At 40.9% G+C, this 14,482-nt stretch overlaps 1 protein-coding gene and 1 long non-coding RNA gene across 3 annotated transcripts; one reads left to right on the plus strand and one right to left on the minus strand.

The window, feature by feature from the left end:
- Positions 1 to 438: 438 nt before the first annotated feature.
- Positions 439 to 1,006, minus strand: LOC114364908 (uncharacterized). The gene is made up of 2 exons (XR_003656889.1): positions 630 to 1,006; positions 439 to 541 (listed from the first exon to the last, which is right to left on the minus strand). It is a non-coding gene; the product is annotated as an uncharacterized LOC114364908 (long non-coding RNA).
- Positions 1,007 to 3,322: 2,316 nt separating this feature from the next.
- LOC114364911 (alpha-(1,3)-fucosyltransferase C-like) lies at positions 3,323 to 8,068 on the plus strand. 2 transcript variants are annotated; one of them, XM_028321270.1, is made up of 3 exons: positions 3,323 to 3,703; positions 6,013 to 7,079; positions 7,333 to 8,068. In XM_028321270.1, exons 2-3 carry the CDS (start codon positions 6,103 to 6,105, stop codon positions 7,637 to 7,639), a joined length of 1,284 nt encoding a protein of 427 aa, XP_028177071.1. In that variant the 5' UTR covers positions 3,323 to 3,703; positions 6,013 to 6,102; the 3' UTR covers positions 7,640 to 8,068. The 2 variants fall into 2 exon arrangements, with proteins under 2 accessions (XP_028177071.1, XP_028177070.1); XM_028321269.1 differs by having other exon boundaries at positions 3,323 to 3,698.
- The last annotated feature ends 6,414 nt before the right edge of the window (positions 8,069 to 14,482 follow it).

The raw sequence follows: 14,482 nt of genomic DNA on the forward strand, positions 1-14,482 counted from the left end.
TAAAACAGAGTTCCGTACCATCTTTGAAAGTTGAATTTCGACATTGAACTAACCTTCTATGTACCTTCACATACGCTAAAGTAATAAAGAATATTGAAAGAGCATGAATGCTCAAAATGCCACCTCTTGTTCATCCTCTAAGGCCCGGTTTACACTAAGGCGGAGTGGAGCAGAGAAGTTTTTTGAATCCAATCAGATTCCCTTATTTGCACATCTTCACTCCCCTCCGCTTCGATGGAAANTAATAATACAAATAATTATGTTCGTGGTATTTGCCTGTTTCATTATTTTACATATTATGGTCAGTCAAAAGTGTGTACATTTTTATTTCAATACGCTGGCCACCCAGCGGAAATTATAGTGTGGTACAGCACAATATGAAATATCGATATCGACATCGACTCGGTGATTGTATTGTTAGAAAGATTTACTTCTCTCCTGTAAATAATTTTACGTATAAACCGAACAAAAGAAAATTAAAACAGAGTTCCGTACCATCTTTGAAAGTTGAATTTCGACATTGAACTAACCTTCTATGTACCTTCACATACGCTAANTAGAAAATTAAAACAGAGTTCCGTACCATCTTTGAAAGTTGAATTTCGACATTGAACTAACCTTCTATGTACCTTCACATACGCTAAAGTAATAAAGAATATTGAAAGAGCATGAATGCTCAAAATGCCACCTCTTGTTCATCCTCTAAGGCCCGGTTTACACTAAGGCGGAGTGGAGCAGAGAAGTTTTTTGAATCCAATCAGATTCCCTTATTTGCACATCTTCACTCCCCTCCGCTTCGATGGAAATGAATCAAAAGGAGAAGAATCAGGTGCACTTGATTTTCTATAGAATTTGACGCTGCCTTGCGGTGCGGTGTGGAGTTGTGCGGAGCGGTGCGGTATTTCATAGATAGCAATAGACTGACAGCTAACAGCTACGCACAGCTCACGCATCTCCTCTCGTCTCAGCACAGCTGCGCTCTTCTCCGCTCCGCTTTGGTGGAAATAGCCTGCCAGCTTCGTCGTACATCTCTCGTCTCCGTACCGCTCTGCTTTGGTGGAAACCGGGCCTAAGGCTGATAGTCGATCNGACCTCTGCGTCTGAAGCAGGTGGTCTTACCACTAGACCACAGAGGCGGTTAACCTACTAAATTGACACAATAAAAATAAAATCAGATGTACTTGTGGAAAAATTAAGTCTTCCAGCGACTTGGGCCACTTTTAGCTTGGTCCACGGGCCAAGTCGCCGCATTGAATTTTGAAATATTTTTTCTTTTGGCAACTGAGCTCACCGCTTAGGCCTCAGCCTCGAGTTTAGCGGGCAGCGGGGCGGGAGCGGCGGCGGCGCGGGAGCGGGGCGGGCAACGCAGACCCGTTCTCGAAACAAGCGGGCAGCTCGCGCGGCGCTTTAGCGGCGAAGTGTTGTGTTCGGGGTTGTGTTGTCAAGATATTTGTTTTTATTCGCAAACGAAATGTCTGAACAACGCGGCGACAATTTTATTTCGATTCAAATTTATTCCTAACGCTCGATTTGCTCCCGCTCCCGCGCCGCTGCCCGTTCGTTGCCCGCTCTCGCGCCGCTGTTTTCGAGAACCGGTCTATTTGATTTTACGCATAAGATCCTGCCGCTCCCGCGCCGCCGCCGCTCCTGCCCCGCAGCCCGCTAAACTCGAGGCTGAGGCCTTAATGCTACCAAAAGTGGACTAAGTCGCTGGAAGTCTCAAAAATGCTGTTAGGTTGCGTAACGTGAGGCGAACACATACTTACACTGATGTAATTTAATTAATAATATTCAAAATACACAAATCAGCAGAATACGCAACATCAGCGCGACAAGCGTAAATACAAATCTTTGGTTGTGTTGATCGCCTCAACTCTTTCTGCGCGACCTATTCTTTGTTAAAGAATATTATCTATTTTTAAATACAAATTACTAATTATCTCGTTAACCCCTCGTGGTAAGCTAAATATGCTTGACTACGTCCACCACAATAGTCGAACGGCGGCGGGGATCGAACCCGGGTTCCTAGGATCACGTGTCGGCTAGACCTCTGATACCTTCACCGCTCGGCCGTAGTCGCATAAACGCCTGTACCATAGCCTATACTATACTTTGTACGCTGACTAAATATAAATCCGTTCTGCTAAGAGTGGTGCCGTGGAAAAGTAGAATTAGTAAGGCCCAGAACAGACGGTGAAACGCAACTGCAACGAAACTGCAAGTTTCTGATGATTCTTATGAATGAAACTGAAACTGAAAGTTTCAAACTGGTCGCGTCATGTGTGGTCTCTCAACGGACGCTATGGCAGAAAGTTTCGTTGCAGTTGCGTTTCACCGTCTGTTCTGGGCCTAAATTTTCTCACTACTTAGATAGACAGATGAAATACAGTTGTATAGTCATCCTCAATAGGTTGAGACAGAGCGCGGCCAGATCCGTTTTTCTAAAAATCAGTAATACGGTATTACTAATACCGAAATGTATGCTTACATAATATACAGGGTGTTAGGTAAATGGGTATATGAGCCGACACTAGCCCATGTTAACATGGGCATATAAATGGTATGGTGAAGTCAGAAATTTCATATCATCATTTTATTGATATCTTCATTTTAATTATTTTAATTTTCATACAAAGCTGATTTTATAAAATTTATTTTGTATGATAATTAAAATAAAATAAAATGATGATATGAAATTTCTGACTTCACCATACCATTTATANCATTTTATTGATATCTTCATTTTAATTATTTTAATTTTCATACAAAGCTGATTTTATAAAATTTATTTTGTATGATAATTAAAATAAAATAAAATGATGATATGAAATTTCTGACTTCACCATACCATTTATATGCCCATGTTAACATGGGCTAGTGTCGGCTCATATACCCATTTACCTAACACCCTGTATAATACAGTGTGTCCGGGCATGTAGTGATCAACTATGGACAATTTTATCGACGAAAATACTTCAAATCGGGGGCTTGACTCACCTCTCGCCAAATTAGGTGCAAGACGAACAATGATACATAAATGGTAGTTAGTAAATTTATCATCTATTATTTTAAGTAATTAGTTTATATTATGTACCGACGATGATGTACTTACTTATCTCATAATGTAAAATAAATTGACCGGATATAGTACTAAAATATTTAGGTACCTAAGTTTTTTTTTATCGTCTTATTTGCCTCAAGTTTACAAACAAATCATTTGGACATGGTCATGAGTTCATGACATTGATCAGTCTAAGCACATCGAGCTAATGTCGGCCTTATTCAGCGGTAATAGGTGTGAGTCATCAGCCTCTCCGTATTTGTTGACCTTGCCTGCCAGCAGTCTCAGGGCGTGCTCTGTCCTCGTTACTCGTCCCTCCGCGCGCGTTGTTGTGAAACGGAACGTTTTCAGGATACACTGTTATTTTTTATCTGTGGTGAATTTAAAAAGATTCAAAAAGTGACGCGTTCCATTTTCGAATTCGAATTTTTCTTTTAGAATTTGGGCCGTCGGAACCATGTAACAAAACAATGCACGATCGTTGTCGCGAGTCCATCCCCCATCACTGCGCATGTGCGCGACACCCGACCAAGTAGTAGAGATGGATGTTCCACTGCATGCTCTTTGGAACACGACTTTCACAATTTGCCGGGTTGCGCTAGCGCGGGACTGAAGAAGAAGGTGTGGGGTCTGCGGTGTAAGGTTTACTTTTCATTATCAAGTATTTTCCTTTGGTTCTTGAATGAAAATCAGTCGATCAGCTGTGCAAAATAGTTTTGTAATGTAATTACTTGTGCTTTGAATGAATGGGGAACAAAATGACGGCTTATTAATAGGAAAATAAGGGTCCCTGTTTGTGAATTTTCGTAAGTTCGTTATTTAACAACTTACATTCTTCTACTTACGTTTGCTTGAAGAAAGCAATAAATACATTTGAAATATTATTATCCTGTTAAAAAGGTTTACTAGTTGACGAACCAGACAAGTCACGTAAACATAGTCCACACAATTTTATTGATTTACAATTTACATGAACCATACTGCTGCTAAGCAATCACGGTGTTTGATTTCAATCCAATTAGGCAGTGTGTTTCGTGTTTCAGCGATAAAATGTTTCACGATATCTTTTAAGGCCGACTTTTAAAAACATTAAACATCATTGTTTCGAGTTTTCTATTCACAAAACAACTTCCTTCGGCTTTGTATGTTTTTAATCGTGTGAGAGATTTGTCTGAGAATCTGCATCACTCTGATAATAACTTGACATTATTATGATCTAAAAAGTATGTTAAAAAATACTTAGTACGAGAAACCGATAAATATCCCTTCATTATTTCCCTTCATATTTAGTTTTGATGCAGTTGGGTAATGATAATTATTCTATCTGTTGATATCATTCTAATTCGATAACAAACAAAAATTGTATCCTCTTAGAAGTAGAAAGAGGTTTTCTTGTTTAACTACCTATAGGTAATACCTACACGAGAATTAACAACTATTTTATAGTACGAGAAACAATAAACTTTAATAGCACAATAACCATGCCTTTATGGAATGAAAGTATATTGCATAGCATGGTGCGTGTCAGTGGCGGCTTAGCATGGGTTGGCACCCGGGGCGATCACCCCCCCCCCCCCCAAGTCCTATGGCACCCCTTGTTACCCCCCCAGTACCTCTAGTAGGAAAAACTTTCGAGTTCGTTTCGTTGCGTATTCAAAGTGTCTTCGAAAAATTTTACCTACCGATTCGAAGATTTGAAAGACAATCGCACCCCCCCCCCCCGTATCATGACATAGACCGCGGATTTTCCATGCAGATGTGCTAGTGAGTACTAATCTGCGCGACTTTTGTCACCCCCTGATGCTTGGCACCCGGGGCGGGCCGCCCCCACCGCCCCCCCCTTACGCCGCTACTGGTGCGTGTTATGTTGTGTTGTGTCACCTACATTTACATGGGAATTCATGGGACTACTTATTCCCACTTCGCGTTCCCATCGCTGCAACTCCAGTGTAGCCAGGATCTACAGCCTGGTCGCCAGTGAAAACCAGTTAATGAAGGAAATGATAGTCCTAGTGAATATGGCATTAAATTAATAGAAATAATTTAGGACGAAAGAAAGAAAAAATGTTTATTTGAATTATGATTAATACATTAACTGGAGTAGTCATTGTGCGGTTTGCATTCTTTGCTAGTGCCTTCACGGTCAGATCGTATCAATACAACATGTATACCAATACACTGTAACAATCTTATAACAATGTATCATTCACAACAAAATCACCCATTAAAACCTTTTCAATACCAAATGACATCATGGGTAGGAAGACATTGGAGGAAAATGAATGCGTCCAACAATATAGTTCCAAAATATAGATGACCCACGCTGAACTGTCCCGCCAAACTCAATGACAGGGGGGCGCTACCATCGTTCAACTATATGGTTTCCAACATGGCAAAAATCTGAACCAGCGATCCGGTATTGACAGTGGCGCCCCACTGTCAATGTCATCGACAGGACAGTCCAGTATTTTGGAACTATAACCTGTGCATTAACCCTTAAAAGTAAGATCTATTCTTACTTCTTTATGCTTCAAGTATTTTTGGGTTAATTTTCAATAAAAAAAAACGGAGACTGTGCATCTATAGTTCCAAAATACTGGACTGTCCTGTCGATGACATTGACAGCGGGGCGCCACCGTCAATACCGAATCGCTGGTTCCGATTTTTGCCATGTTGGAAACCATATAGTTGAACGATGGTAGCGCCCCCCTGTCATTGAGTTTGGCGGGACAGTTCAGCGTGGGTCATCTATACTGGACTGTCCTGTCGATGACATTGACATTATATGACGTACATTTGACATTGCTGTATGAACTAGGCTAACTGTCAAATTTGATCTTGTTTACGTTTAATAAATCTAATAATTGTGCTCTACACGCGTAATTAAGAGATTCCTATTAAAATAGAAATGGAATAAATACTACTAGTTCCTAACGGCCTTTATGTTTCAGGTCAACATTCACGCCAAGACAAACTCGACCCAAGCTCATGCACATTAAAATTAAATCGACGACGAACCACTGAAAATATGCGTGGGCAAAATGACGAAACGGGCGTTATACAACCACGCGGTTCTCAAGCGGATGACAACTCTTCGATTTTTCCTCCTTATCAGCTGCTTCAGCTTCCTATCCGTGCTCTGGTTCACATCAGTCAATAGAGAGGAAAGCATCATCCAAGAAGCCCTCGACAACGTTGCCCGAGACATCAGATACTCGAATGTGTACAGAAAACCTAGTCGGCAACCCAAAGATCTTAAGTACGTTCTACTATGGACACGCCAGGATTACTCCCCATTCTATTTCCTTGGGAATGGCCAACGAGCTTTCCTAAAAAACAACTGCTCAGTGATCAATTGCTATGTCACCACCAACAGAGACTTCTTCGGCGGCGACACCAGCCGGTTTGATGCGATCGCTTTCAACGGCCGCAACTTACGACCCATGCGGCGTTCGCAACTCCCCAAAAAGAGGTCTATTCACCAGAAATACATATTTTTCAACCTTGAATCCGCTGACAACTACCCCATCTGCCACAGCATGTTCGAAGGATTCTTCAATTGGACGGCCACATACAAACTCGATTCTGACGTTCCGTTCCCTTACATAGTCGTAAAGAACAGAAATGGTGAAATCGTGGGACCGAAAAAGAAAATGGAGTGGGTTTCTAATATGAGAGACGTGGATAAAGATTTTGCAGTTCAACTGATGAGTAAGAAAAAGGCAGCTGCATGGTTTGTGTCAAGTTGTTCGGATAGGAGTGGGAGACGAGAGTTTGTAACGAAACTCCAGGGAGCTTTAGCAGGTTATGGACTCACAGTCGACGTGTATGGTGCTTGTGGAACTATGAAATGTCCCCTAGAAAAAAAATCTGAATGCGATTCAATGTTGGAGAGTGATTACTATTTTTATTTGTCTCTAGAAAATTCTTTCGCCGAAGACTATGTTACGGAGAAATTACTTACTGCATTGCAACACAATACCGTGCCTATAGTGTACGGCGCGGCTGACTACTCCAGGTAATGTATATAATCATAATTCAAAATTGGTTCAGAATATTATAACCCTGTCGAAATAGTTTTTATGTTGTCAAAATTTACTTAAGGTAACTCAATTAATAATAAAAGTGTTATGGGATCTCTTCTTTCGTTCCCGCCACTGCTACTCTTAGTAGAAGCAAAAGTCGTAGATATCTACGATTTTTTGGAACATCCTTTTTATCAGAAGTTTCTATTTTTTGTGGGCTTTTGTCAATATACCTACTTGTTACAGGTTCCTCCCCCCAGGGTCGTACTTGGACGCTCGGAAACAAGACGCTGATGATCTGGCTGCCAAGATATCTCATCTCATTGCCACCCCTGATCTATACCACCAGTTCTTCAAATGGAAGCACTATTACAGTTACCACGACGCGACAGATTCAGATAACGTATGTGCCATTTGCGAGGCTTTAAACAACAAGAGTAAAATGGAGACCACCACCTCGTATACGGATTTCCGCAGGTGGTGGAATCCATTGTACAAGGAGCGCTGCTGGTGGTTAGAAGACGATATCGGGTTTGATCACCTTTTGCCTTAGAATTTAGGTACCTGAAATGTGGACTTTTTAGGCTGAGCTTAAGCTGTGATGTTTACGAAGAGATGTAGAAAAATAAAAAACAAATGACGTCTATTGCCGCGGGGATAACCCCATTCTCATAGAGAAGTCGAGTATAAAGGGGATAAGGTTTTTTTTAATGTGACATGACAAATTAAATGCAGGATTTTTTGAAGTTCTTTTGTGCCTTTTCCTGTGATACGGATTTTTAGGCATGCGTGCGGATCTGGTCCGCGAAATAATGAAATGCAAGCAGCTCGTGCCGAAACCCGCATGGACGGGGAAAAGGCCTGGGACCGGTTCCGCCAAGAACCACCTTTTTGGTGTCAGAACGTTAGTGAATTTTAAGTTTAATTAACCCATATAAAGCCTGGTCCGTGAGCACGTAGGATTTTGTCCAATGACCCCTAGCTACCCATCCTAATCGCTCGCGCGTAATTATATTGCTGTCGCGACTGTGCGACTGGCACCCGCAGTGAGTGTGCGAACGCGATAGCAACATAATTACGCGCGAGCGATAAGGATGGGTAGCTTGGGGTCATTGGACAAAATTCTACGTGCTCACGGACCAGACTAAGTCTCTAACTTAACCCACCTAACTATGTAATAATAATAACATTGGCAGATTCAGGTGTGACTTGTTGCGATATCGTATGCGATATGAAATTCGATTGTTTCAAAAATACATGCTTCGCCTGCGTCTTGGCTTACGCTCATCCTAATTTAATATAACTTATTATAGATATTGATAATAATATTAATGATTAAAGCCAAAAGTGCATTCGTAGGAACCTCAAATAATAATGTGTATAGTTATTTATCTTGTTTATTTAATAACTAGTATCCCCTCTTGTTTATATAATGATTGTTATCTTAACTTGTTATAGTTAAGCATTTTTATTTGGATACAAGATGTTTATGAAATGGGGCGATAATAAAGTCAATATTGATTTTTTCTCTCTATTTTTCTATAAAATGTCCAAAAATAATGGACAACCCTGCAACTATAGTTAGGCTTCCTCATTGATCTCTCTAATATAATTTTTTTTTTATCGTGTAAGTCCATAATTTATGAACACACAGCCACACTGTTAACTATCCATGTCCGTTTTTGCTCTCGCTCTAATCAAACGGTGATTCTTTGCGATAGAACGAGATGTCATGACTGGCAATGGGCAGTTAACAGTGTTGCCGATGGTACAAGATTATAAATTTATTTATTTACTTAACTTGGATTCAGCGAATAAAATAAATAAAATAAATAAATTATTGTTAATTTTGATATTTTTAAACAAGGCTGTGTAGTTATTACTTTAAACTGTGTTGTATAGATACTATAGATTTGTTTACCAATTTCATAATATTGCTATAGGTACATAGCTCCTACACTACATACATACCTAATGTAAGAATTCATGTACTTATCCGTAAGTAAACGCTAGTTTTAGGCTGGGTTGCATCACAGTTTAATTTAACCGTAACAATAACATTAACCGGTGCTTTTTGTATGGACTTTGACAGATTTTTGACGTTTGTCAAAGTTAAAGTAAGATAGTGCAACTCAGCTTAAGGAATCCATAAATTATTGTAATTTCCATAAAATCTTCAGTTTTGAGTTTGCAAAATTTTATAGAGATTGTTATGTTTTGGGATACTAATTACATTGTTATATGTATATGTAGAGAGTATATAAGTTTGCTATATTGCGAGTTAAGATTAATTAACCATAGGATTAGATAGGTAATTATTATCATACTTCCAAATGTTGTTTATTGTAGACAATTTTAATGTTTTTCAGTTGGTTACAAATAAAGTTGTTATTGATATTTCAGAGTTTTATTCTACCAACTAATCAAGAAGTCTAGTTTGGGACTTAGTTGAAATCTCTAGAGCCGAACGTCCACCGCCGGCTAAACTACACTCGGCATCAAATAAATCGCACCTCCCGCGACAAGCACTTATCAAACGTATGCATCCCCACTTCCCACCAACATTGGTACCATTTGAAAGCCTAGTTTTAAACTTCATTTCATTAAAGGAAAGGTTTTTACCCCAAAAATGTGTCTTTACAAGGATCCAGAGCCACTTCTTAAAAAAATAGGTAAGTTACGCTATAGCCATTTTCTATGACTATAAAACTGTTAAGTTGGGATTAATCGCTATCCATCTGTTAAAGAGGACACGTGAGATCTTTATTTGGTTTTATAACCATAAAAATTGGTCTAATTGATCCCAGTCTATTTTCAAGTCACATTTATGGTATATGTTAATCATTTATTTAGAAATGAAATGTATTTTTCTTTAAGGATATTTATTGGGCTTTCAAATAACACCAATATTGTTAGGGTACCATAATTGTTTCAGAAGAAAATCTTTAAAGTTCGCGTCGCGGAAGGTGCGGTTTATTTGATGTCGAGTGTAAGTTAGTTTAGCTTAGCTCGCATAGTTGAGCCAGTTTTTCATACATGTGCGTCCACCGCAAAATATGCCAGCTAAGCTACGTGAAATGCCCCAGCTATGTGGAACTAACTTAGCTCGGTAACTCGACGTTCTAGCACAAACTGACACCACTAACGTAGTTTTAGCTTATTTATTGGTGGACGGACAACGTAGTTCTAGTTTAGCTTAGCTTAGTTCACTGAGTTTAGTTTTCATTTAGTTTAGCCGCCGCGGCCGGAATTCTAGCCCTTTATAAAGATGTTCACTCATTACGAGTCACCCTGTATATGAGTTTTATAAGAAGCTAAACACACGGTCTAAAGTTACCACGATAAGATATTTAATGGAAATATGCAAAGGTAAGGATACTTACTGAGTGAGACGGTTCAATTTCTCTTTGAGTCGATTTTCTGCTGACTATCCCAGAGGTAATACCTACTGATTCGGCTTTATTTTGTCTATAACTAGCTAGTTAACGCGTTCGCAAAAGTAAGATAACATTAGAAGTACAACAAAAGCCACTTCGATAGAGGGCGAAAAGTTGTAAGAAAGTTAATTAGAAAAGTTGCCCGTACATCTGCGAAGCACGTGGAGGGAATGCTCTTTCTTATACACTGTTTTGGGGTCCCGTATATTGAAGGTACGGTCACGAAATAGAAACAAGACAGTCACCTGTATGTACCGTCCGTTGCAGTATGGAGTTTCATTCAAAGAAAACTGACCGCCTCGAGTTGATACGGTTACGATCACTTTCAGGGTTGATAACTGTGCTATCTAACTGTGGTATATTCGGCATCCATTACTACTTTTTTTTTATACATAACAATTAAGGCAGGTATTGACCACAATCGCACCTGATGTTAAGTGGGATGCAGTCTAGGATGGTACATATCAGCCCTGTAAGTGCCTATTCACTCTCGCCTTGAAAAGGCCCGGATTATAGTGTTATAGTCTGCCCTTAGACTAAGTTATAACTATTGTCAGCAATTACATTATTTTTAAAAGACCAGCATGGCTCTACTTTCGCCTGGCGCGGCAGCCACATAAAAAGCCTAACAAAAGCGGGATAGGGCGGACATGACAATATTTGGCCGGACAATACGGTAAAAAGCCGGACACCCGGTAACCCTATACCCGACACTTCTCCGCTCTGCTCCGCCTTGGTGGACACCGGGCCTGAGAATGACATAGTATTTTTACAGATTAATGAAATTTCTCTCAAGCAGAGCAGCAGGAAAAGGCAAAAGCAGTCTGCATTATATTCAACCTTGTGTATTCTTCCGCAGCCTGTATATCCTGTATACACGTATGTTTATGAAGTACAAATAGGCGCACTTAGATAAAAATCTCCCAGAAGCGCGCGCGCCTATCGCTCAGTGATGTCATTACGGGCCGGGGGCGTACAAGCAAGACAAAGCTTACGAAGAAACCAATACGACACTTTTGAATATATTTTTTTATGCATAACTAGCGGCCGCCCGCGACTTCGTACGCGTGGATCCCGTTTTACCCCCTTCATCTATCTTACGCGGTTTAGATTTCTTCATACAAATGTTTTTTCCCGCTAACTCCCGTTCTCGTGGGAATTTTGCAATATCCTGTTGTAACTAAGCTTTAAGTTTACTAAGGTATCTGCATGCCAAATTTCAAGCGTCTAACTTAAGCGGTTTAGATTTTTCATACAAAAGGATTTTCCCGCTAATTCCCGTTCCCGTGGGAATTTCTAAGTATACTATAACCTGCCCAGGAGTATGAAGAATAATTGTACCAAGTTTCGTTAAAATCCGTCCAGCAGTTTTTGTTTCTATAAGGAACATACAGACAGACAGACAGACAGACATACAGACAAAAATTTTACTAATTGCATTTTTGGCATCAGTATCGATCACTAATCACCCCCAGATAGTTATTTTGAAAATAAAAATATATTTCATGTACAGAATTGACCTCTCTACAGATTTATTATAAGTATAGATAAGGCAGTTATTTGACCACGATATATTAATATATTTTTGATAATGTTTAAAAAAACTCATATAACTCATTTATTTATGCAAGTTGGCTTTTAAAAAGCACTTATGTCCCAGTATTAACCCTACCACTGCTTGGACAATAAATGGGCCAGTGCTGAGAAGAAGCAGCGCAAGAAACTCATGCCCGTTTTCACCATCAATCCCATGGACCTATAAAAAAAGTCGGACGGATTCTCATCAACAAAATACTGTGACATTAGGATACACCAGCTTGGCACCGGCACGCACACATTCACACCCTGATACACCACTTCGAGTGCAAACTTCACACAGTTGAAACATTTAAGCAGCGAAAAAACAACACGAATACGACATGTCCTGTTTGATGAAAATGTGTAAAAACCGTTCTGTTCAAACAAACAAAAATTAAGGAATCACATTTCACAGGCAAAATAATAATCCAATCATTTATTTCCCGACATTAAAATATTGAAATTATAGCCTGACCAGCAACATAAAAACCCTCGCCATGTTGCGGAAAACTAATGGTACTAATTTCTTTTAATGGCAACAGTAACTGAAAACTTCATTGATATGTCACCTTGCNGGACATCATCCATTTTGGTCCAAAATCAAAAGTGCCGGCCAAAAAATAAAAATGCTGTATTCTGATAGAACACGTCCGCCTTAGCATTTGTTACTATGGCACCAAAGCTGTAGCACCACTGTGCATCGTAGTATTTGAGTTCTAAAAGTCTGTCTTTTTAACACTTACGATTGAACTATTTACTAAAACAAATGAAGTATCTTGCCGAAACATGGCGTTTTTAATATATTTTGGTTAACACGATGTACTTATTGTCGTTCACATACACTGCATAAACAAAAAAATGCACCATGGGTACCTACAAACAATAAAAAGGAATGTTAAAACTAGACGCGGCTTATCACTTCTAGGAATTAAACCAATAGCCTTACTCTACCGCCAAACAATGGGCACACCGCCGCACCGCACCACAACACCCCTTTTTTACGGGTAAAAATGCGTTGAATCGCATACCTACCCTGCGGGGACAGGGTCAAAAGAACGAGGCATACCCACTAAAAAGACCCCGGTACTCCGTCGCTCGCCTTAAGTGGCAGGAAACTGTGGGGTTCCGGACAAAGCCTTCACCACAGCCCCTCCCGGCCCTACAAACCCTCAGGACGGGGGGCGAAAGGAGCAGCTAGGAGCACACAGCTGTTCTCGTCCGACGGTGGTGGTGACCTGTGCAATGCAGGTGGGGTGCGCCACCGGCCCGCTGGCCATCACCGAGGAGAGAAAACTGGAGGCGATCATATTGTCGCCTCCTTTGACCCCTCCGCCGTCGCCGGAGCGAGGGCGCGTCTGGATCATCCTCACGCTCTGGCTCGGCGGCCTCTTTCTGAGACATCACCACAACACCCCTTTTTTACGTGCGTACCCCCACGCCACGCTTTGGCCGTAGCCTCAATTACATGGTCGCCCTCAACAGGGCAACTCCCTCCGAAACGGGCGAGCTCCGCACGCACTTCGGGCCACAGTGTTAGGAGGCAGACGCCCCCGCGTCCACATCAGTGAGGCTCGAAGTCGTGTCGGCTCACTGCACCAGCATCGGCTTTTGCGGCTGAAGGCAATCTTTTGTCCCAATCATGTGCTCCACGGCCTTGTCAGCTGCTTCACATAATAAGCAGCGGAGAACTTGGACCAAGCACACTTTGGCCTTATGGCCCTCTTCACTGCAGCGGAAACAGAGTCCATTGCGGTCAATGCCAGCGACGCACTTGAAGGCCGTGTGGCCAGCCAGTACCCTAACAGGCAACACACCTTAATGGTCTCGGCTTCAACACTGTTACATGACAGGACGAGGAGTTTAGTGGCCGACTGACTTGGGTTGAACCGGAGACCGACCACACACCCTTCCCTCAACCCTTCACCGCTGGTCTCGCGCTCCACCCGCGTGTGTCGGTCACTGTCGGTTTATTTCTTTAGTACCGAGAGCGAAGTTGCCGTGAGTGTTCTCTCAGAATACAGCACATTTTTTTTTGGCCTGCACTTTTTGATTTTGCACCAAAAATATATGAAAAGTGGATGACTTTGATCTCAAATACTACGACGCACAGTGTTGCTACAGCTTTGGTGACATAGTAACAAATGCTAAGGCGGACGTATTCTGTCAGAAAACAGCACTTTTTTTTGTTGGCCGACACTTTTGATTTTGAACAAAAAATGTATGAATCGTCGATGATTTTTAGATCTCAAATACTCGACGCACAGTGGTGCTACAACTTTGGTGCCATAGTAACAAATGCTAAGGCAGACGTATTCTGTCAGCATACAGCACTTTTTTTTTGTTGGCCGGCTCTTTTGATTTTGAACAAAAAATGTATGAAT

This window comes from Ostrinia furnacalis, unplaced genomic scaffold, assembly GCF_004193835.3.
Source record: "Ostrinia furnacalis isolate ACB-3 unplaced genomic scaffold, ASM419383v2 OfSCF7487, whole genome shotgun sequence".
NCBI lineage: Eukaryota > Metazoa > Arthropoda > Insecta > Lepidoptera > Crambidae > Ostrinia > Ostrinia furnacalis.